This window comes from Cetorhinus maximus, chromosome 3 (assembly GCF_964194155.1).
Source record: "Cetorhinus maximus chromosome 3, sCetMax3.hap1.1, whole genome shotgun sequence".
In the NCBI taxonomy this organism is placed as follows: domain Eukaryota; kingdom Metazoa; phylum Chordata; class Chondrichthyes; order Lamniformes; family Cetorhinidae; genus Cetorhinus; species Cetorhinus maximus.
Window position 1 is genome coordinate 38,515,983 of NC_135881.1, and position 23,590 is coordinate 38,539,572.

General features: G+C 44.1%; 1 protein-coding gene across 7 annotated transcripts in view; it reads left to right on the forward strand.

The window, feature by feature from the left end:
* The window catches only part of cul2 (cullin 2), a 74,765-nt gene extending 68,854 nt beyond the window's left edge, over positions 1-5,911 (forward strand). For all 7 annotated transcript variants that reach the window (XM_078537582.1, XM_078537575.1, XM_078537611.1 and 4 more), the window contains one exon: positions 5,199-5,911. In XM_078537582.1, coding sequence (XP_078393708.1) covers positions 5,199-5,330 — 132 coding nt within the window. In that variant the 3' untranslated portion in view covers positions 5,331-5,911. The remainder of the gene's footprint in view (positions 1-5,198) is intronic.
* Positions 5,912-23,590: the final 17,679 nt, after the last annotated feature.

Sequence of the window (23,590 nt, forward strand, 5' to 3'; positions counted from 1 at the left end):
GTCTCCGACTTCAAACAGTTCCACATTACTTACATAAATAGTTACCCAGGAAATGTTAGATTAAAACCTAGCTTAACTCCTCGGTAACTACAGAACTGACCCCCAAACAACCCTCCTGACTACCCCCAGACCAGCTGATTAACCCCTCTCTCACTGACCTGACTACCCCCTGATCCAACCAGACCACCTGCCCGACCCCACCGCCCTCCCGACTCCACTAGCCCCTGACTGCCACCTTACTCGCCCTGCCCACTTACCCAGCTATCACCCTACCCATTCACTCATTCATCAACTCACGCAGTCACTGATTTTCAAACTGGACTTTAAACTTACCGTAAGACAGCGAGTGCCGTAAAAAGGGGGCATGTCCTGTCTTTCCCTTGACTCTGCTCCGCTTCAGTGGAACTGTCCGAGGAACACTGCTCCACATTTCTGGAAAAACTGGGCTCAGAATGTCCTGGAGAAATGCGGAGTAGCATCAAGTCGGGGAAATATTCGAGTGGAGCAGCAGTCCGGCGATGATTGCCATTCCTCAGAAGATCTGGACAGTTTTAATTTACTTTCAGCATCTGGCCCTTCCTCTGGCTTTTTCCCATCAGTGCAACTGAGATTGGGAATTACAGCCACACACTAGTTTCCTGTCATTCCATGCCACATTGTGTTGATCATGTCAATCAGCTAGACCCCTGATCTAGCAATGTTGGAAAAAAGCTAGTGGCTTATTCTCTTTGCTGTTTATGGGACCTTGCATTAGCCAAATTGGCTGCCATGTTTCTCAACATTACAGCAGTAACTACACTCCAAAGGAGTGCGGGAGAGGCAATGCTGCAGTGGTATTGTCACTGGACTTGTAATCCAGAGACCCAGGTCAAACTTGGGCAAGGAAACCTCCTGCTGATTGCCACATACCACCCTCCCTCAACTGATGAATCAGTGCTGCTCCATGTTAAACACCACTTGGAGGAAGCACTGAGCGGGGCAAGGGAGCAGAATGTACTTTGGGTGGGGGACTTCATGTCCATCACCAAGAGTAGCTTGGTAGCACCACTACTGACCGAGCTGGCCGAGTGCTAAAGGACATAGCTGCTAGACTGGGTCTGCGGCAGGTGGTGAGGGAACCAACAAGAGGGCAAAATATACTTGTCCTCATCCTCACCAACCTTCCTGCTGCAGATGACAGATGTCCATGACAGCATCGGTAGGAGTGACCACCGCACAGTCATTGTAGAGACAAAGTCCCTCCTTTACATTGAGGATACCCTCCATCATGTTGTGTGGCATTACCACCGTGCTAAATAGGATAGATTTCGAACTGATCTAACAAGTCAAGACTGGGCATCCATGAGGCGCTGTGGGCCATCAGCAGCAGAATTGTACTCCTATGCCCAGCATATCCCCCATTCTACCATTAACATCAAGCCAAGGGATCAACCTTGCTTCAATGAAGAGTGCAGGAGGGCATTCTAGGAGCAGCACCAGAAATACCTAAAAAATGAGATGTCAACCTGGTGAAGCTATAATGCAGGACCACTTGCATGCCAAACAGTATAAGTGATAGAGCCAAGCGATCCCACAACCAACGGATCAGATCTAAGTTCTGCATTCCTGCCACATCCAGTTGTGAATAGTGGTGGACAATTAAACAACTCACTGGAGGAGGAGGCTCCCCAAATATCCTCATCCTCAATGATGGAGGAGCCCAGCACATCAGTGCAAAAGATAAGTCTGAAGCATTTGCTACAATCTTCAGCCAGATGTGCCGAGTGAATGATCTATCTCGTCCTCCTCTGGAGGTCCCCAGCATCACAGATGCCAGTCTTCAGCCAATTCGATTCACTCCACGCGATGTCAAGAAACGTCTGAAGGCACTGGATAGTGCAAAGGCTATGGGCCCTAACAATGTTTGGCAATAGTACTGAAGACTTGTGCTCCAGAACTTGCTGTGCCCCTAGCCAAGCTGCTCCAGTACAGCTACAACACTGGCATGTACCCATCTATGTGGAAAATTGCCCAGGTATGTCCTGTACACAAAAAGCAGGACAAATCCAACCCAGCCAATTACTGCCTCATGAGTCTACTCTTGATCATCAGTAATGTAATGGAAGGGGTCGTCAACAATGCTACCAAACAGCACTTGCTTAGTAATAACCTGCCCATTGATGCCCAATTTGGGTTCCGCCAGGGCCACTCAGCTCCTGAACTCATTACAGCCTTGATTCAAACATAGACAAAAGAGTTGAACTCCCAAGGTGTGGTGAGAGTGACTGCCTTTCACATCAAGGTTGCATTTGACCTCCTTCAGTCTTTAATGCTAACATTAACACTCCCAATGTAGCGTCAAGGAGCCCTAGCAAAACTGGCGTCAATGGGAATCACGGGGAAACTCTCCTCTGGTTGGGGTCATACCTAGCACAAAGGAAGATGTTGTGGTTGTTGGAGGTCAGTCATCTCAGCTCCAGGACATCACTGCAGGAGTTGTGCAGGGTAGTGTCCTCCACCTAACCACCTTCAATGACCTTCCTTCCATCATAAGGTCAGAAGTGGGAATGTTCATTGATGATTGCACAATGTTCAGCACCATTCGTGACTCCTCAGATACTGAAGCAGTCCATGTCCAAATGCAGCAAGACCTGGACAATATCCAGGCTTGGGCTGAAAAGTGGCAAGTAACATTCACGCCACATAAGTGCCAGGCAATAACAATCTCCAACAAGTGAGAATCCAACCATCACCCCTTGACGTTCAAAGGCATTACCATCACTATCAACATCCTGGGAGTTACCATTGACCAGAAACTGAACTGGACTAGCCATATAAATACTGTGGCTACAAGAGCAGGCCAGAGGCTAGGAATCGTGGAACGCGTAACTCACCTCCTGACTCCCCAAAGCCTTTCCACCATCTACAAGGCGCAAGTCAAGAGTGTGATGGAATACTCCCCACTTGCCTGGATAAGTGCAGCTCCCACAACACAAGAAGCTTGACACAGTTCAGGACAAAGCAGCCCGCTTGATTGGCACCACAAATATTCACTCCCTCCACCACCAACACACAGTAGCAGCAGTGTCTACCGTCTACAAGAAATTCACCAAGGCTCCTTTGACAGCAACTACCAAACTCACAACCACTACCATCTAGAAGGACAAGGCAGCAGATAGATGGAACACCACCACCTGGAAGTTCCCCTCCAAGTCACTCACCATCCTGACTTGGAAATATATCGCTGTTCCTTCACTGTCACTGGGTAAAAATCCTGACCCTCCCTCCCTAACAGCACTGTGGGTGTACCTACACCACATGGACTGCAGCGGTTCAGGAAGGCAGCTCACCACTACCTTCTCAAGGGCAACTAGGGATGGGCAATAAATGCTGGCCCAGCCAGCGAAGCCCACATCCCGTGAATGAATAAAAAAATTAAAAAACAGAGAATGCTGGAAAAACACAGGCCTGGCAGCATCTGTGGAGCAAAAAACAGAGTTAACGTTTCGAGTCCATATGACTTCAGAGCTAAAGAGAAGTAGAAATGTGATGGATTTTATACTGTTTAAAGTGGGTGGAACAAAATAGGTCAGGGATAGGTGGGAGCTAAGGAGAAATTTGACTAAGATGTCAGGAGCACAGGACAAAGAGTGTTAATATTAGCATTAAAGACTGAAGGAGGTGCTGTTAGTGATATAAAGGTAAGATTGCAGAATGTGTTAATGGCAGAACAAGGGTCAGCGCTCTGAAAGCACAACATAGAAACAAGTGACGGATCATTCTGTGGGGTGGGTGGTTGGTGATAAAGGATAAAAAATTTTTTAAGAGTTAGTAAATAAAATAAAAGTTTTTTAGAAAAAACATTCGATTAAAAAAAAAAGGATATAGATGGAGGAGAAAGTTCATGGTCTGAAGTTGTTGAACTCAATGTTAAGTCCGGAAGGCTGTGAAGTGCTTAATCAGATGAGGTGCTGTTCCACCAGTTTACGTTGGGCTTCACTGGAACATTGCAGCAGGCCAAGGACAAACGTGGGCATGAGAGCAAAATGGTGTGTTGAAATGGCAAGCGACAGGGAAGTCTGGGTCATGCAAGTGAAGGTGTTCCACAAAGCGGTCTCCCAGTCTGCATTTAGTCTCCACAATGTTAAGGAGACCACATTGGGAGCAGTGAATACAGTAGACCAAGTTGAAGGAGGCGCACATGAAGTGCTGCTTCACCTGAAAGGAGTGTTTGGAGCCTTGGACAGTGAGGAAGGAGGAGGTAAAGGGGCAGGCGTTGCACCTTCTGCAATTGCATGGGAAGGTGCCATGAAAGGGGATGAGAGAGTTGGGGTGATGGAGGAGTGGACCAGGGTGTCCCAGAGGGAACGGTCCCCACTGATGAAGGGGGGGGCGGTGAAGGGAAGATGTGTTTGGTGGTGGCATCGTGCTGGAGTTGGCAGAAATGGCAGAGGATGACCCTTTGAATGCAGAGACTGGTGGGGTGAAAAGTGAGGATAAGCAGGACCCTATCATAGTTCTGGGAGGGAGAGGAAGGGTTGAGGGCAGAGGTGCGGGAGATGCGTCGGACACGGTTGAGGGCCCTGTCAACCAGCAGTAGACACTGTCTACAATATTCATTACAAGCCCACCGATTCCCACAGCTACCTCAACTACAGGTCCTCACACCCTGCTTCCTGTAAGGGCTCCATCCCATTTCCCCAGTTCCTCTGCCTCCATTGCATCTGTTCAGATGATGGTACCTTCCAATTTGGTCTACTGTATTCGCCACTGTCAGTACAGATGCTGCCAGACCTGAGTTTTTCCAGCATTTTCTGATTTTATTTCCGATTTCCAGCATCTGCAGTATTTTGCTTTTATCTCCAAAGGAACTTCATTGACTATGTAGCACTTTGGGACGTTTTGAAGTTGCGAAAGGCACTAGATGAAATGCAAGTCCCTTCCTTCAGAAAATAGTTTACAGAGAGAACTGTAAATATGAGGTAAAGCTAAGAATAAAAAGTTGCTAGAAATACATAGCTAACCAGTCAGTATTTGCAGGAGAAATGTAGATTACCATTTCAGTGCAAAAATAACCTTTTTGTTCAGAAGCTGATCTACTTGCTGTTCATGGGCAGCATTTTTTTGTTTTATTTACCTTTCTACTATCTCTTCAGAGGGATTTAATTTCATGATTATCTGTATTGAAGACTTCCTAATGCTTGTTCGCTTCTCAACAGGTAATAAGCCAATCAAGAGCAAGATTCAACCCTAGTATCAGCATGATCAAGAAGTGCATTGAAGTTCTCATTGACAAACAATATATTGAGCGTAGCCAGACCTCAGCAGACGAGTACAGTTATGTAGCATGATGCAAGCTGTTGGTATTTTGGCTTTGTCTGAGTATGGGTGCAAAGACCTGCTGTGTCACTGATATGTTCCTGTGAGATGAAGCAGAGCTGTGCCTCCACCAGGTTCTTCAGTCCATCACCTGGCAGCCCTTTCTCTGCTGTTTACAGTCTAACCAGTGCCACATTGCAAGTGTCAATGCCTATAGATATCCCAACTCGTCATCACAACATTGCTGTAATGGGGGAGTGCTTTGGTGCCATGTTTATCTCACAGGTGCAGTTGATATATTTTAAAACGTAATTTAAAACTAAACACTGTAACATGGCAGATAAAATAATTGTGTTTACACTGTAAATTTTTCATCCAAGACTGCAGATAACAAATATGGCACTTGTTCCTTCACAAAATAAAGCCTGTATACTACCTGAGGTATATGTAGGTTACGGTGAACTAGACCATTACATCAGTGTTCTCTGCAGATCGCCCAGATGAACGAATCTATGTACATCAAAAATACAGAAGTTTTCCTGAACTGTCACTACAGGAACATCATGGGGAATGTCTATACCAGTTTGCACTTCCATTAAAGGGATTTTTTTCAGATTGATTTCTTTCAGTGTTTCTCGTGTGCATTGATGATTGTCAGAAATCCTCCAAAGCCTTAATTATTCAGTCTGAATGCTGCAGTTTTTTTGGAGGAATTGTCTTTTGGGCCAGTGAAAATGGTCATGGCTTTAGTAATATTTTCAGAATTTTTGCCTGAATGTACTCCACGTGCACAAAATAAAAATCCAAAATGCATTTTAAAATATTACACACAACCAATTGATGGTGGAGTTTAAAAAAAAAAGTCCCCAGGTCACAGAGCGGCCCTGGCAAAGAGGAGGAGGCCTCTGCTGCTGCTGCTACTATCAGTCTGAATCAGCTGGAATGATCCAGTATTATGGGCTTTCCCACTCCCTCTACCTTCCAATGGGGAAATGACTGGCTCCCACCAGCCACCCACCCATGGATGTAGTTGAGACTGAGAATTCATTGAGCTGGGAAGCCGTCACTCCATGGCATTCCCCATTTGCTGATAGTTTTTGAACTGTTATACACAATGGTCCACAAGAACGATCCTGTGTCAACAGTTCTGATCTGATTTATGTTTAGCAGCACCAACTTCTTAAAAAAAAAAAATTCTGTTTAGGTAAATATATCTAATGAAATTATAGATATCTATTATTAACATCCAGAAAAAATTGAATTTCCCGCTTGTTAAATCAGGAACTTTGCATGAAAATATTTTTAACTTGTTAACTTATTTGATCGAATGAGGTCAGATGGCTGGTCTGTTAATTGACTAGTGTGCTTGAAGTCTTGGCAGGCTTCAACCCTGCATGGTGTTGACAGTTGTAGGTTTTTAAGAGGATTGGCTATCTCCATTATTACCAACAGTGTCCGCAATCTCTTTTAAAGACTTATTTTATTTTTTAACTGTTTGGTCTGACCTTTGTATTACCAGTAGCCAAGTGCAGCTGGAATAGTGAGGAATAAAACTGTTTTACTACAGTTTGAGTTTGGCTGTTCTTGCCCTGTGTAAAACTTTTTTTTGTTGCAAATGCAGTTTTAAAATCTGTATGTAATTTAACATTTGGTCTTTTCAAACAAATGTGGTAATTTGAGAAAGCCCATCAACGTAGAGGGTCTTGCTGCATCCACCCACACCCCTCTTCCCCTGCTCTCCCAGCCTCCACCCTAATCTTAAATTACCAGAGAACAAGCACAGGAGAGCCCTCTACCCTGGAAAGGCAAGAGCCTATCTTACATTGGAAAGGCGCGGCCTGATTCAGTCATTGGTGCTGCAGCAGCCTTTTAATTTCCAGATCCAGGAGGCCTACATGCAGCCAACTCTAATAGTCAAACTGGAGTGGTCAGAAAAGATCACTAAGTTTCAAAATTTAACTTTTCTGTAGAATGCTAGTGGGTCATGAGCAGGAGTGCTCCCCTCGGTTTGGGTAAGGAGTCAGTGGGCCTCCTCATCTCTGGCCTTGCCTTTGCCTCCTAGCACTGATATGACTACCACCCTCACCACCATTCTAATTTAGTGTTGGGGACCATCTCCTTGCTGCAGCCTGGGCATCACATCCAGCCTGTTAAGGGCTGGAAACTGTCCTACTGTTACTCAAATGAGACCTGAGCCTTATGCTGAGCTCCCTGAGGGGGTTTTCCCTCCTGTCCCACACCCCTTTCCAATTAAAATTCAACCCATAGTTTCTGTTTTAGTGCACCATAGTTGCTTTTTTTTAATTATATGATGCTTTATTTGCATCTTAAATATAGACTGAGGTATGTCTCAGGAATTAAATTGTTTGTATAACCAATGATATTTGCACATCTAACTTTTTTGTAAAGAAATTATCTTCTACTTGCTGTCATTTACACATGCAATGTAATTCTCTTAGTTGTAGGCCTTGCTTCAAGTTATCCTGTCACAAGATACAGAATGGGCAAAATATAAAGTGAACATCATTGTTTACTGTAAGATCTGTTACTTACATTTTATGGGACCAGTCAGGTTTTGATCAGTATTAAATAGGCAAGTGTCACTTGGTTGCTGATGAGAGGATTGTGGTCTCTGGAGGGCAGAACTGTCCTATTTTATTCAAATTCTGCTGCACAACAGAGTATTAGGAAACTCATCAGTTACTTTTAAAGTACCAAAACACTTGTGATATAAAAGGTCTTTTGTAATACCTGGATTAAGTCGTTATGCCTGCTAAGGAAGGAGTTGCTGAATTTCTGAAACCACTTTACCCCCAAAATGTTTTAATGGTCTGTAACCATTAGTTAATCTGGAGAAACTGATCTGCAAATTCTCAAAATATAAGAGCCATTTGTATTTAAGCGATTCATAGGATTAGATTAAGCAAGCTGGGGCAGTCATTCAGAGAAGGCAAAACTTATTAATTACAACAATGACTACAATGTTTAACTGAAAAACTACAATTGATGCCATCGTAAACTAGCAGTTTGATTATTTTTTTTTAAAATAGAGAATAAGCATTCACTATTCTTTCATCCCTTCCCAAATCATATTTCTTACATTTACGTTGCATCAGGTACCTACACCCAAGAGCAAAGGTCACCTATTCAAAACTCTGTCAGTGTTTTTAAGGGCCAGTAACAGCTCTGCCTTTTGAGTTGTAAGGTTTTTCCTTCTCACTTTAAGAATGTGTGTGGTCTCGGGAAATTGAGTTTGGGAATTGGTGATGTTGCCTCCCTCTGGCAAGTTCTAGATTTAGATATCCAATTGCAATTTATCGGTTGGGTTGGGTTAACATTTCAAAATTGAAGTTGCAGCTTGGAAAAACTAAAGCCAAATCATTCTGTATTCCAAGGATCTGGACTTTCTCCATTTGTAGAATCCTTTGCGGTGGCTAAAGTGAATTTTTATCCTGTGCTGTGAGTAACAAGACATTGCCAAGTGTGCCACTAAACTATACAGGCTAAAATATCTCTGGCTGAGCTCCTGATTTGTTTTCAGTTAGTTGAAATCAAACAGGAATTTGGAGCAGTTTATAATTGGCTTCAATTTTCATGGGCCAAGGAGAGGGAAAAAAATCTTGGGTTCCCCTTCTTGATCACCATCAGGTGCAAACTTGTAAAAGTGCATGTGTACAAATACAGAATGAGAATATGATCAGATTTGGCTGTGATGCTGTCCACAGTTGAAAAGCCTGGCAGGATCCATTCGCTATTGAAGACTAGCCAGCTGTGAGCTACCAGAAGACTGTTGGCATCGATTGAACCTTATACCACCAATGAGCAGGAAGAGAAAATTGGACAACAAAATAAGCTCCAGCAATTTGAGTGACATCCAGAACTAATCTTTCCAACCACAATTCTACCAATGAGATGAGAGGATGCCCACATTCAGGGTATTTAATAGCTGGTCTGCAACATCTAAGGATTACTGTATATTTAGGGTTTGCTAAATGAAAGTGAATGCAATTAAAAATAAATTGGTCTGTGGCCTTTAAAAAGTAAGTCATTTAATGGTCTTTCATTTTCTGATATCCTGAGCTCAAAAATCTGAATTATCATGTTTCATATGAGCAAATGCCATTATTTTACAAAAATAAACATATTCAAGGCAGGCCACTGAAGCAGAGTGTGAATTCAGATTATTTTGCTTATCCCCTTGGTCTTGGATAAATGAGTTCATTGGTTAACCAAACTTTAACTGCATGCCTTCCTATGTTATCATCAATTGCTGCTTGCAAACAATAACAGGGAAAGACTGATGGAAGAATAAAGAGTGAAGGTTTATTGAGACATAGGGCAGAGCACCAAATCATACGTGCTCACTCAGAAACCTCCAGAACTAGACTTAGTTTCCAGTTGCCTGTGCTGTACAGTGATTTGTCAGTACTGTCACATGATCAGTGCACTTGCATTCTCTTAAGGGGACAGGGTACCTCACTTTACCACATCTCTCCCCTTTTACTTAAAAGTACAACTAACAAGCTTAAAATACACTAACTATTTACAGGCCAAGTCTCTCAGGAGGCTTTCTCAGATGCGCTGAGCATCTCGGCTCAACAACCTTGGCTGGTTTTTCCAAGACCTTTTCAGGGGACAGTTGTCCACTAGGTTCCTCAGTGGAAATTGACAGGTTTGTCTCCCCGACCCTCTCGGGTCCCACAGGCCCACCGGTGCTTCCAAATCATGTGACCTGTCCTCTACATGCGGCACAAACTCGAGCATAGATGAAGACTGCATTGCTTCTTGTGGGACTGGTGTTCTTTGTGGAGATGATCCATGTGTCGTCTAATTATTTGGCCATTTACCAATACATTATAGGAGAGGGGCCCAGCTACTGCACTCACCTCACCTAACAGCCAATTAGGCTCATGTCCAAAATTCTTCGCAAGGACCACATCTCCCACTGTGAACGTTTTTTTCACAACCATGACCATCATACCTGGTCTTCTGTGCCTGTTGGCTTTTCTCCACCTTCTCCGAATTCAACCAGATAAGGGTCTGTTAAGAGTCAACCACATTGCTGTGGGTCCAGAGTCACAAATAGGCCAGACCAGGTAAGGATGGCAGATTTCCTTCCCTAAAGGGACATTAGTGAAACAGATGGGTTTTTACAACAATTGAAAGTTTCATGGTCACCATTACTGAGGCTAGCTTTCAATTCCAGATTTATTTAAATTTAAATCCCACCAGCTGCCAACTCAGGTCCCCAGAGCATAAGTTTAAATCTCTGGATTACTAATCCAGCAACATTACCATTTCGCCACCATCTTTCCCCCAAGTTCAAGCTAATAAGTATTTTATTCAAATATCCAGCACAATTAAATGGACTGGATATTGAAGTATTATAACCCTAAATTATTTGAAGATGTTAAAAATGGTTATTGAGAAACATTCCTTGCTCCCACTCCACTCCCCCCACCCCATAACATGCTCCTTCCAAAGTAAGAATGTCTTGTGACTGAGTTAGCGTTTGAAAGGTTCAGCATATCTCTGGTACCTCATCAAGATGATCATTCTTCATTTGGAGATGAGATGGCAAGTACAAAATAGAGTTACGTGGCTAGGGAGCCATTACAGTGCACACAAGGACTGTCCAACTGTGGTTGCAGGTGAGCGATAAGAATGGAAATCCTGCCTGATTTATTCCTTCACCTTTCATGAAACCTTGGAAAACAATCCAACTGAAGTGTACCAACATAATTGCATAATCACAGAATTGTTACAATACATACAGAGACCATTCAGCCTGCCATGTCTGCACTGGCTCTCTGAATGAGCAATTTACTTAGTGCCACCTTCCCACCTTCTCCCTACAACCCACACATTCTTCTTTTTCAGGTAATGATCCAATTCCCTCTTGAAAGCCTGGATCGAACCTACCTTCACCACACTCCCAGGAAGTGCATTCCAGATCTTCACTGTTTGCTGCATGAAAAAGTTCCTCCTCATGTTTGGATTTTTTGTCAATTGCCTTAAATCTGTGCCCTCTGGTTCTCAGTCTTTCCACCAATGGGAACAGTTTCACCCTATCTACTCGGTCCAGATCCTTCATGATTTTGAAAACTACCATCAAATCCCTCAACCTTCTCTTCGCCAATGAAAACAGTCCCAACTTCTCCAACCTTTGATTCCAATTTATCTGAGTCAGATCCATTCTTACCTCACTGAATTTGGCTTTCCCTCAGTTAATTATCCTTACTGTGGATTGCTCCTTGCCCTTACTCAAAGTCAACCTAAACCTGATGATACAATGATCACTGTCTGCTAAATGTTCCCTTACTTACGCTTGATCCATTTGGCCTACCTCATTCCCAAGAACCAGGGCCAGGATGCCTTCTTTTTCACTGGACTGGAAACATACTTCAGTAGAATATTTTCCACACTTTAAGAACTCTTTTCCTTCTCTACTACCTCGTCCTAGTCTATATTTCAATAATTGAAGTCCCCTATATGAGGGACTAAAACCTCACCCTGAATTTTTTAAAATATAAAATATATAGACAGATATGCTCATTGCTATCTCTCAAAATTTCAAACTGGACAAAGACCTAAAATGGTTAAACAATGTCTGTCTGTGACCCTGAAAAAAAGAAGCAACCTGGTAGTATCAGGGAAACTTGCACATCATTATCCCTGAGGAGCTACTTAACGATCCCCTGTGGTCTGCACAGACCAAATCCAAAGAGAGCTATACAAAGACCATCTGTATTTCAATACTCAGGCTGGCCAACAGGAGTCGGCTCGTCTGCTAAGACAAAGGGCCCTGCAACCCTCCTTTCAATTCTTAATGGTTGAAACATTTAACAATCTCGGAGACTCAAACGAGAGATACATGTCCTTTGACAGAGTGGAGATGTGGGAGTCATGTCACATAGGCCTCTGGCTTGTGGAACCAGTAATATTATCTTGCTGAACTGCAAAGTCTCAGTATGCCATTTTATTATCCGACAAGCAGCATCACAGACAAGGAGCTCTGGCCCAGGTTGGACACCTGGCCCCAGCTACACTGCTTCTGCTGGAAATTCTGTACCTTCACTTACAAGACTGATTCATCTTGTGTGAAGTCAACACCGCTGGAAAAGTGAATTATCCAGCATTGGTTTTCAACTTGCAGACCTCCATGAAGGAATACCTCATTGGAGTTTGATTCTGGACTCTGGGACACACCTGAAACAATATTTCTTTTTCTGTGGTCCCTGCACTGTAAATCTTTTCTCCATCCCTCTTTTACTATATGAATGCAAAGGAGGCAACATTCTAACCCTCTTCTTGCATTTTAAATGTGTGCAAATAAACTAACCCTTTGAGTTCATCCTATCTCGAGTCTGTTGTAGTGTTATTAATAGAAAATTGGATCACACCAAAACTGAGGGATTGGGAAATATGCCACCACTTATAAAGAGGGAAACAAATCAAAACACCTTTCTGTTTACAGACGAGTGCTGAGAGGAGAAATTAGTGCTATTTAAATGAACCGCCCTCCTGTCCGTAACAGAAATTGGGAGCTCAAATTCGGAATCATCCATTTGAATTTGACTAGAGGCCAAGTAAGACACAAGCCAAATTGGATATAAAAGAGTCAACTGGAAGCTAAGAGGAAAATTTGGTGGCTGGAACAAATTTTAAAACAGTAATTTACCACAGCAAATTTATTTTCCCTAACACTAAGAAAATGGCAATGTTTGATGCCCAGTTGTGGGTCAAGCAAGGAAATTTGAACAGTGAAACATAAGCATCCCTTAGCACAGAGCTGTAGCTGGGGAGGTACAATTAAAATTACCCTGTAAAGTGAAGAGAAGGGAACTGATCCAGTTGTTGGTAGAACATTTGGATCTCACGTTACCGATAGAGCAGTTAGATGTAGAGCTCAACCATGACTCCGAATCCCCTCCCCTAGCCAAATTTGAGCTGGAAAAACTCAGAATGCAGCTAGAATTTAAGGAAAGGGAAAAGAGAGAGAAGAAGTTCAAGGAAGGGAAAAAAAGAGAGAAAGAAAAAGAGAGAAAGGGAGAGAGAAGAATTACAGCTCTGAAAATTGGAAATGGAGCTAACAGCTCAAAGGGAGAGAGAGAGCAGACAGCTGGAAGCAGCGAGGGAAAATCTCTCTCTACCTGGTAGACCCCCTATCTCCCTAACGCAGAACCACTCTCTGAGGCCCTCCAATATACTAGGTTCCTTCCCAAATTCAAAGAGAGTGATGTGGAGCCATTTTTTGCCACTTTTGAGAAAGTAGCAGGACAGCTCAAATGGCCATCGGATATCTGGACTCTTTTAATTCAAGGGCATCTGTCAGGAAGAGCCCAAGAGGTCTACTCTGTACTGACTCCTGATGTGTCCATGAACTATGAGCAGACTAAGGGTGCCATCCTAAGTGTCTATGAATTAGTCCCGGAGGCCTAGAACCCATAATTCCGGAACGCTCATAAGAAGCCCACGCAAACCTACATTGAGTTCGAATGGCTGAAGTAAATCACGTTCGACTGATGAGTCGACAGACTCCCTAAGAATTCCATGCACTGATGAGGGATTTGTGAATTGGTGTTGTTAGAGGAATTTGAAAACTGCTTACCCTTCAGTCTGAGGATGCACTTGGAGGAGCAGAGAGAATGCTCTCAGCCAGAGATGCAGCAGTCACAACAGACAGCTACGATCTCACTCATAGCCTGGAACCTCAGACAGACTATTTCAAAACCATTCCCATGAATATGAGAAAGATAATCAGGGTGATCTAGATAGAAAAGACCCCCCACCCAGAAAATAAAATACAAAGGAGGGTGTGAGAAGCCCTCCTACAGCCTGAGAGGACAACCCCTGGAAGTGGTGTGTTCCCATTACAATAAAATAGGCCATTCCAGACCTGAGTGCTGGAGATTATGAGGGAGGTCTGTTGGTCTAATAGGGCTCCATGTGAGTAATCCCCCAAAGGACACCCCAATGGGTAGGGCAGCAGAGCACTCACTACCCAAACTAAAGTTTTGGAGGGCTTGGCACTATGTGTGTCCAACTCGGACAAACTCTCGGACTTCCGGAGTTTTGTCCTTTCAGGAACAGTGTCTCCCTACCCATCCCAGGATGTAAGCAAGCCCATTATACTGCTCTGGGACACGGGCCACTCAGTCCTGGATGTTGGAGGGAAACTTAAATCTACCCCTGAGTCCTCCCTGAAGGCCAAAGTTCTGATCAGTAGAGTGGGAAGAGAACATGGATTTGCATTCCTCCTAGATTGTGACTTCCTTTCAGGCCCTGTCACGGTAGGAATTGTCCCTGAACTACCAGTAGTTCAGTACCATTGGGGAGGTGATGGCGTAGTGGTATTGTCACTGGACTGGTGATCCAGAGACCCAGGGTAATGCTCTGGGGACCCGGGTTTGAATCCCACCACGGCAGGTGGTAGAATTTGAATTCAGTGAAAACCTAGAATTAAAAGTCTAATGATGACCATGGAACCATTGTCAATTGTTGTAAAAACCAATCTGGTTCACTAATGCCCTTTAGGGAAGGAAATCTGTCGACCTTACCATGTCACTCCAGACCCACAGCAATGTTGTGGACTCTTAAATGTCCTCTAAAATGGCCTAGCAACCCACTCAGTTCTAACAAAGTGCTATAAAAGTCACAAAAAAGGAATGAAACCAGATGGACCACCCAGCATCAACCTAGGCACTAGAAATGACAATGGCAATGTCAACCCTGCAAAGTCCTTCTCACTAACATCTGGGGGCTAGTGCCAAAATTGGAAGAAATGTCTCAAGCAACGTAGTCATCCACATGGAATCATACCTTATAGATAATGTCCCAGACAGCACCATCACCATCCCTGAGTATGCCCTGTCCCACCAGCAGGACAGGCCCAGCAGAGGTGTCAGCACAGGGATATACAGTCGGGAGGGAGTTTCCCTGGGAGTCCTCAACTTCGACGCTGAACCCATGAAGCCTCATGGCATCAGGCCAAACATGGGCAAGGAAACCTCCTACTGAATTACGATGTACTGCCCTCCCTCAGCTGATGAATCAGTGCTCCTCCATGTTGAATAGCACTGAGGGTGGCAAGGGTGCAATGCCCGCTGGGTGAGAGACTTCAATATCCATCATCAAGAGTGGCTTGATAGCACCATTGCTGGCTGAGTCCTAGACTGGGTCTGTGGCAGGTGGTGAAGGAGCTAACAAGAGTGAAAAACATCCTCACCAACCTGTCTGCCGCATCTCCATGACAGTATCGGTAGGAGTGGCCACCGCACAGCCATTGTGGAGACAAAGTCCTATCTTCACATTGAGGATACCCCTCATCGTGTTGTGTGGCACCACCACAATGCTAAATGGGATAGATTTCAAACAGATTTAGCAACTCAATACTGGGCATCCATGAGGCGCTGAGGGCCATCAGCAGCAGCAGAATTGTACTCAAACACAATCTGTAACCTCATGGCCCGGCATATTCCTCACTCTACCATTACCATCAAGCCAGGGGATCAACCCTGGTTCAATGAAGAGTGTAGGAGGGCATGCCAGGAGCAGCACCAGGCATAACTTAAAATGAGGTGTCAACCTGGTGAGCTATAAAACAGGACTACTTGTGTGCAAAACAGCATAAGCAGCAAGTGATAGACAGGGCTAAGCGATCCCACAACCAATGGATCAGATCTAAGCTCTGCAGTCCTGCCATATCCAGTCATGAATGGTGGTGGACAATTAAACAGCTCACTGGAGGAGGGGCTCCACAAATATCCCCCTCTTTAATGATGGAGTAGCCCAGCACATCAGTGCAAAAGATAAGGCTGCAATCTTCAGCCAGAAGTGCTGAGCGGGTGACCCATCTCGGCCTCCTCTGGAGATCCCCAACATCACAGATGCCAGCCTTCAGCCAATTCGATTCATTCCACGTGATATCAAGAAATGGCGGAAGGCACTGGATACTGTAAAGGCTATGGGCCCTGACAATATTCTATGTACAATGTAATAGTACTGAAGACTTGTGCTCCAGAACTTGCCATGCCCCTAGCCAAGCTGTTCCAGTACAGCTACAACACTGGCATCTACCCAGCTATGTGGAAAGTTGCCCAGGTATGTCCTGTACACTAAAAGCAGGACAAATCCAACCCAGCCAATTACTGTCCCATCAGTCTACTCTCGATCATTAGTAAAGTAATGGAAGTGGCCATCAACAGTGCTATCAAGCAACACTTGCTTAGCAACAACCTGCTCGCTGACACTCAGTTTGGATTCTGCCAGGGCCACTCAGCTCCTGATCTCATTACAGCCTTGGTTCAAACATTGGCAAAAGAGCTTAACTCCAGAGGTGAGGTGAGAGTGACTGCCCTTGACATCAATGCCACATTAGACTGAGTGGGGCATCAAGGAGCCCTAGCAAAACTGGAGTCAATGGGAAACAGGGGGAAAACTCTCCACTGGTTCGAGTCATACTTAGCACAAAGGAAGATGGTTGTGGTTGTTGGAAGTCAGTCATCTCAGCTCCAGGGCCTCACCATAGGAGCTCCTCAGGGTAGTATCCTCAGCCCAAGCACCTTCAGCTGCTTCATCAATGACCTTCCTTCCATCATAAGGTCAGAAGTGGGGATGTTCCCTGATGATTGCACAATGTTCAGCACCATTCGCAACTCCTCAGATACTGAAGCAGTCCATGTCCAAATGCAGCAAGACCTGGACAATATCCAAGTGGCAAGTAACATTCACACCACACAAGTGTCAGGCAATGACCATCTCCAACAAGAGATAATCCAACCATCGCCCCTTGATGTTCAATAGCATTACCAACATGGAAACCCCCACTATCAACATCCTGGGGGTTACTATTGACCAGAAACTGAACTGGACTAGCTATATAAATACTGTGGCTACAAGAGCAGGCCAGAGGCTAGGAATTGTGCGACGAGTAACTCACCTCCTGACTCCTCAAAGCCTGTCCACCATCTACAAGGTACAAGTACCTGGATGAGTACAGTTCCCACAACACTGAAGAAGCTGAACACTGTCCAGGACAAAGCAGTCCACTTGATTGGCACCACATCCACAAACATTCCCTCCGTCACCAACACACATCAACAGCAGTGTGTACCATCTACAAGATACACTGCAGGAATTCACCAAGGCTCCTTAGACAGCATCTTCCAACCCACGACCGCTACCATCTAGAAGGATAAGGGCAGCAGATAGATGGGAACACCACCACCTGAAAGTTTCCCCCCAAGTCACTCACCATCCTGACTTGGAAATATATTGTCATTCCTTCACTGTCACTGGGTCAAAATCCTGGAGCTCCCTTCCTAACAGCACTGTGGGTGTACCTACACCACATGGACTGGAGTGGTTCAAGAAGGCAGCTCACCACCACCTTCTCGAGGGCAAAAAGGGATGGGCAATAAATGCTGGCCCAGCCAGCGAAGCCCACATCCCATGAATGAATAAAAAAAAAATCAGGAATCAATTTCCTCCTTGGGAATGATTGATTGGCAGCAAGGTGTCAGCCAGTGAAAGAAAAGAGGCCAATGCCAACCAGCAGAAATCTGCAGGAGTGCAGAAATCTGGGGAAGATCCAAAGGCCCAAAAGGGTGAAATGGCATCCATAAACATTGAGTGAGGACTGTTCAAATGTAGCAAGGCTGAAACCAGGCCAGTAAAGTTAAAAGAGGAAACAGCCCCACAGATTATCCCCAAATTAAATAGGGACCAGAGAAATCCTAGAGCAGGGAAAGAGATAGTGAGGGAGATGCCACACGTAGTTGATGAGTCATAAGGAAGGCAAGCTATTAAACCAGGAAAGACAAAGGTTAAGGGATTTCCAGAGTATGGCTGGCAGAAACCTTCATTTCGATGTTAAATATGGAGAAAGGGAATTACCAAACTGATGAGCAAATAGGGAGTGAGATGCCTCCCCCAGTGGAAAAGCCACCAGGGAGTGTACCCGGAGCTGCACCTCACTTGAGGGCAGTGGTGTTTCAGGAGACATGGAGCAAGTTAAGAGAGCACGCCCTCCCAATCCAAAGGCATCGGCTAAGAAGCCATTGATTGGTCTGGTTGGCAGGTTTATGACGAATTTAAAGGGGATCAGGAAAGTTCCCAAATTGGCCCAGAAAGAGTGGGGGTGATGCCTCACTTTATTGAAAAGCCTCTAGGAGGTACACTGAGAGCTGTAGTGTAGCCAGAGTGCAGTCGTGTTCCAAAAGACATGGAGCCTACTGACCAGCAGAGGGATCGCAACCAGATTGGATCTCATACCTACCTCACACCTTAATGCAGAATCATGAGGTTGCCCACTGCATTTAAAATTATCCATAACAAACCCCCTGGCTACAGCATTGTAACCCTACCTTGTATGGATGCGGGAGAGGCCTCTTCCAGAAGGCAGTCTTCCTATCATTTGGGCCCAGAATGGCTGGCTCGAGTTCAGGAGCAGACTGTCTGCCTCTATCAACAGAGACTGGGACTCCCCAGTTGTGCTAGCGCTTGAGCTGGACACTGAGCCGGAATCTTCGAAAGAGGCCAAAGTCCCATTAAGACACCCCAATCTCTTGACAATCAGCCTAACCACAGTCCCTGGGTCTGAACTCCTGAACCCACAGGTTACCAAGGTGGACAGGGAGGAGCTAAGCTGGACAAGAGCCGCTCAGCCCCATGATCAAAAGGCCTGGCACTCACAGAGTGAGGCGACCAGCATTCCCCTGCGAAAGCCCAGGGCAGCTTGACCATCACTCGCCCACTGAGTGCTGACCACCCTGTAAAACCCCCAGACCCTTTGGAGGAGTTGGACAGGCAGAGTTCTGAAAACAATGGTTTTGCCTATGTCTGATTCCCAACAGAGGAAAATTCAGAGAACTCCAACTCCGACTAGACTTTCTCATAAAGACAGATTTTGAAACCTCCCAAGTCAACCTACACATCCCACATCCCAGGAAAGGGCCATGTACTTAGTAATGCACTAGCCCAGATTTAAACCTCAAAAAAAAGGCAACAGGGAACTGCCATTGCCCCTGTTAGCTGTGTGTCTGGTTTGCCAGTGTGAATGAGAGAATGAATGCATATGAACAAACAAACAAGGAGCAGGAGTAGGCCATTCAGCCCCTCGAGCCTGCTCCGCCATTCAATAAGATCATGGCTGATCTGATAGTGACCTCAAATCTGTATCCTGCCTACCCCCGATAACCTATCACCCCCCTTGCTTACCAAGAATCTATCCACCTCTGCCTTAAAAATATTCAAAGACTCTGCTTCCACCGCCTTTTTAGTAAGAGAGTTCCAAAGATTCATGATCCTCTGAGAGAAAAAAATTTGCCTCATCTCCATTTTAAATGGGCAACCCTGTAATTTTAAACAGTGGCCCCTAGTTCTAGATTCTCCCACAAGAGGAAATATCCTCTCCACATCCACCCTGTCAGGTCCCCTCAGGATCTTAAAGGTTTCAATCAAGTCACCTCTTACTCTTCTAAATTCCACTGGATACAAGCTTAGTCTGTCAAACCTTTCCCACCCATTCCCAGCATTAGTCTAGTAAACCTTCTCTGAACTGCTTCCAATGCATTTACATCCTTCCTTAGATAAGGTGACCAATATTATACTTAGTACTCCAAATGTGGTTTTACTAGTGCCCTGTACAACTGAAGCACAACCTCCCTACTCTTGTATTCAATTCCCCTCGCAATAAATGATAACATTCTATTAGCTTTCCTAATTACTTGCTGTTCGAGCATACTAACCTTATGTAATTTATGTACTAAGATACCCAGGTCCCTCTACATCTCACAGAATCACAGAATCACACAGTGCAGAAGAGACCCTTCGGCCCATTGAGTCTGCACATGACTCTGCATGAGAAACACCTGACAGCACTTGGCCCATAGCCTTGAATGTTATGACATGCCAAGTGCTCGGAACTCTAAAATCTCTCACCATTTAGATCATATGCTTCTCTTTTATTCTTCCTGCCAAAATGGACTATTTCACATTTTCCCACATTATACTCCATTTTTCAGATCTTTGCCCACTCACTTAACCTATTTATATCTATTTGTAGCCTCCTTATGTCCTCTTCATAACATACTTTCTTACCTATCATTGTGTCATCAGCAAATTTGGCAACCATCCCATCCATCCCTTTATCCAAGCCATTTATATAAATTGTAAACAGTTGAGGTCCCAGCACTGATCCCTGTGGCACACCATTCATTACATCTTGCCAACCTGATTAAATGTCTCATCTAATATCATCATTAACTAACAGAGCCACCCCTTTACCTTTTGCTCGCTTCATGTCCTTCCTAAATATCCTGAACCCGTCAATATTCAGGCCCCAATCCATGTCCCCCTGTAGCCATGTCTTTGTAATGGCTATCAAATCATACTTATTTATTTCTATTTGCATTCTCAGTTCATCTGTTTTGTTTCGAATATTTCGCGCATTCAGATACATACTTATTTACTTCCTGTTCTTCCTTCATACGACTACATATATATAAAATTTCGCGCATTCAGATACATACTTATTTACTTCCTGTTCTTCCTTCATACGACTACATATATATAAAAAATGAAATAGGATTCAATTTTTTCTCCGAGGCCGCAAGGACTGTGAGAAACTAAGGCCTCACTCTGTATGTTTTTTTCCTAAAATATATGGAGATGTGTTTATTGCCATCTCTAAAAATTTCAACCCGGACAAAGACCTAAAATGGCTGAATCTATGTCTGTAAGACCATAAGACGTAGGAGCAGAAGTAGGCCATTCAGCCCATCGAGTCTACTCCGCCTTTCGATGAGATCATGGCTGATCTGAAAATCCTCAATTCCACTTTCCTGCCTTTTCCCCATAACCTTTGATTCCCTTACTGATTAAAAATCTGTCTGTCTCAGCCTTGAATGTACTTAACGACCCAGCATCTACAGCACTCTGTGGTAAACAATTCCACAGTTTCACTACCCTCTGAGAGGAGAAATTCCTCCTCATCTCTGTCTTAAATAGGCAACCCCTTACTCTGAGATTATGTCCTCTGGTCCTAGGCTCTTCCACAAGAGGAAACAACCTCTCAGCATCTACCCTGTCAAGCCCCCTAAGAATCTTATATGTTTCTGTAAGGCCGCCTCTCATTCTTCTAAACTCCAATGAGTACAGGCCCAACCTACACAAACTCTCCTCTACTCAACCCCTCCATAGCCAGGATCAACCTAGTGAAACTTCTCTGGACTGCCTCCAATGCCAGTACATCTTTCCTTAGATAAAAACTGTTCATAGTATTCTAGGTGTGGTCTAACTAGTGCCTTGTATGGTTTCTGCAAGACTTCCCTATTTTTATCCTCCATTCCCTTTGAAATAAAGGCCAACATTCCATTTGCCTTCCCTATTTCGTGTTGAATTTGTATGTTCGCTTTTTGGGATTCATGCTTGAAGACCCCCAAATCCCTCTTTGCTGCAGTTTTCTGCAGTCTTTCTCCATTTAAATAATATTCAGCTCCTCTATTCTTCCTGCCAAAGTGCATAACCTCACATTTTCCCACATTATATTCCATCTGCCAAGTTTTTCCCCACTCACTTAACCTGTCTATATCCCTCTGTAGACTCTTTGTGTCATCCTCAGCACTTGCCTTCCCACTTGGCTATAGTACATTCATTTCCCTCATCCAAGTCATTAATATATATTGTAAATAATTGTGGTACAAGCACTGATCCCTGTGGCACTCCACTGATTACAGGTTGCCAACCTGAAAATGCATCCCCTTATCCCAACTCTCTGTCTTCTATTAGTTAGCCAATCCTCTATCCATGCTAATATACTATCACCAATACCATCGCCTCTTATCTTAATAAGTAATCTTATGTGTGGTACCTTACCAAAAGCCCTTTGGAAATCTAAATATATTACATCCATTGGTTCCCCTTTATCTATCCTGCTTGTTATCTCCTCAAAGAATTCTAATAAATTTGTCAGGCATGATTTCCCTTCATGAAGCCATACTGACTCTGCTTGATTAGATTATTTATTTCTAAAAGCTCTGATATTACATCTTTTATAATAGACTCTAACATTTTGCCAATGACAGATGTTAAGCTAATTGGCCTATAGTCACCTGTTTTTTGTCTTCCTCCCTTTTTGAATAAGAGCATAAGAAATAGGGGCAGGAGTAGGCCATTAGGCCCCTCAAGCCTGCCCCGCAATTCAATAAGATCATGGCTGGTCTGCCCCAGACCTCAACTCCTCTTTCATGCCAGCTCCTCATAACCCTCAACTCCCCGATATTTCAAAACTCTACCTCCTCTTTAAATACTCTCAGTGATCTAGCCTCCACAACTCTCTGAGGTAGAGAATTCCAGACATTCACTACCCTCTGAGAGAAAAAATTCCTTCACATCTCAGTTTTAAATGAGCGGCCCCTTATCCTGTAACTATGTTCCCTAGTTTGAGATTCCCCCACTAGTGGAAACATCTTCTCAGCATCTACCCTGTCAAGCCCCTCAGAATCTTGTACGTTTCAATAAGATCACCCCTCATTCTTCTAAACTCTAATGAATAAAGGCCTAACCTGTTTAGCCATTCTTGAAAAGTCAACCCCTCCATCCCAGGAATCAGCCTAGTGAATCTCTTTTGAACTGCCTCCAATGCCAGTATATCCTTTCTTAAATACAGGGACAAAACTGTACATAGTACTTCAGGTGCGGCCTCACCAACACCCTGTATAGTTGTAACAAGACTTCCCTATTTTTAAACTCCAGCTCCCTAGCAATACAGACCAAAATTCAATTAGCCTTCTTAATTACTTGCTGCACCTGTGTTTCATGCACAAGAACATTATTATTTAAATGGAGTCTCTCTTCATTTAAATAATAGTCTGCCTTTTGATTTTTCCTACCAAAGTGCATGACCTCACACTTTCCTACATTAAACTCCATCTGCCAAGTTTTTGCCCACTCACTCAACCTGTCTATATCCACTTGCAAATTCCTTATGTCCTCATCACAACATGCCCTCCCACATATTTTTGTATCATCAGCAAATTTGAATACATTACAGTCTGCCCCCTCCTCCAAGTCATTAATATTGGTAGTAAATAATTGAGGCCCTAGGACTGATCCTTGTGACACCCCCACTAGTTACATCTTTCCAACCTGAAAAAGACCCATTAATCCCAACTCTCTGTCTTCTGTGTGTTAACTAATCCTCAATCCATACTAATACATTACCCCCAATACCGTGAGCTCCTATCTTGTGCAATAACCTTTTATGTGGCACCTTATCAAATGCCTTCTG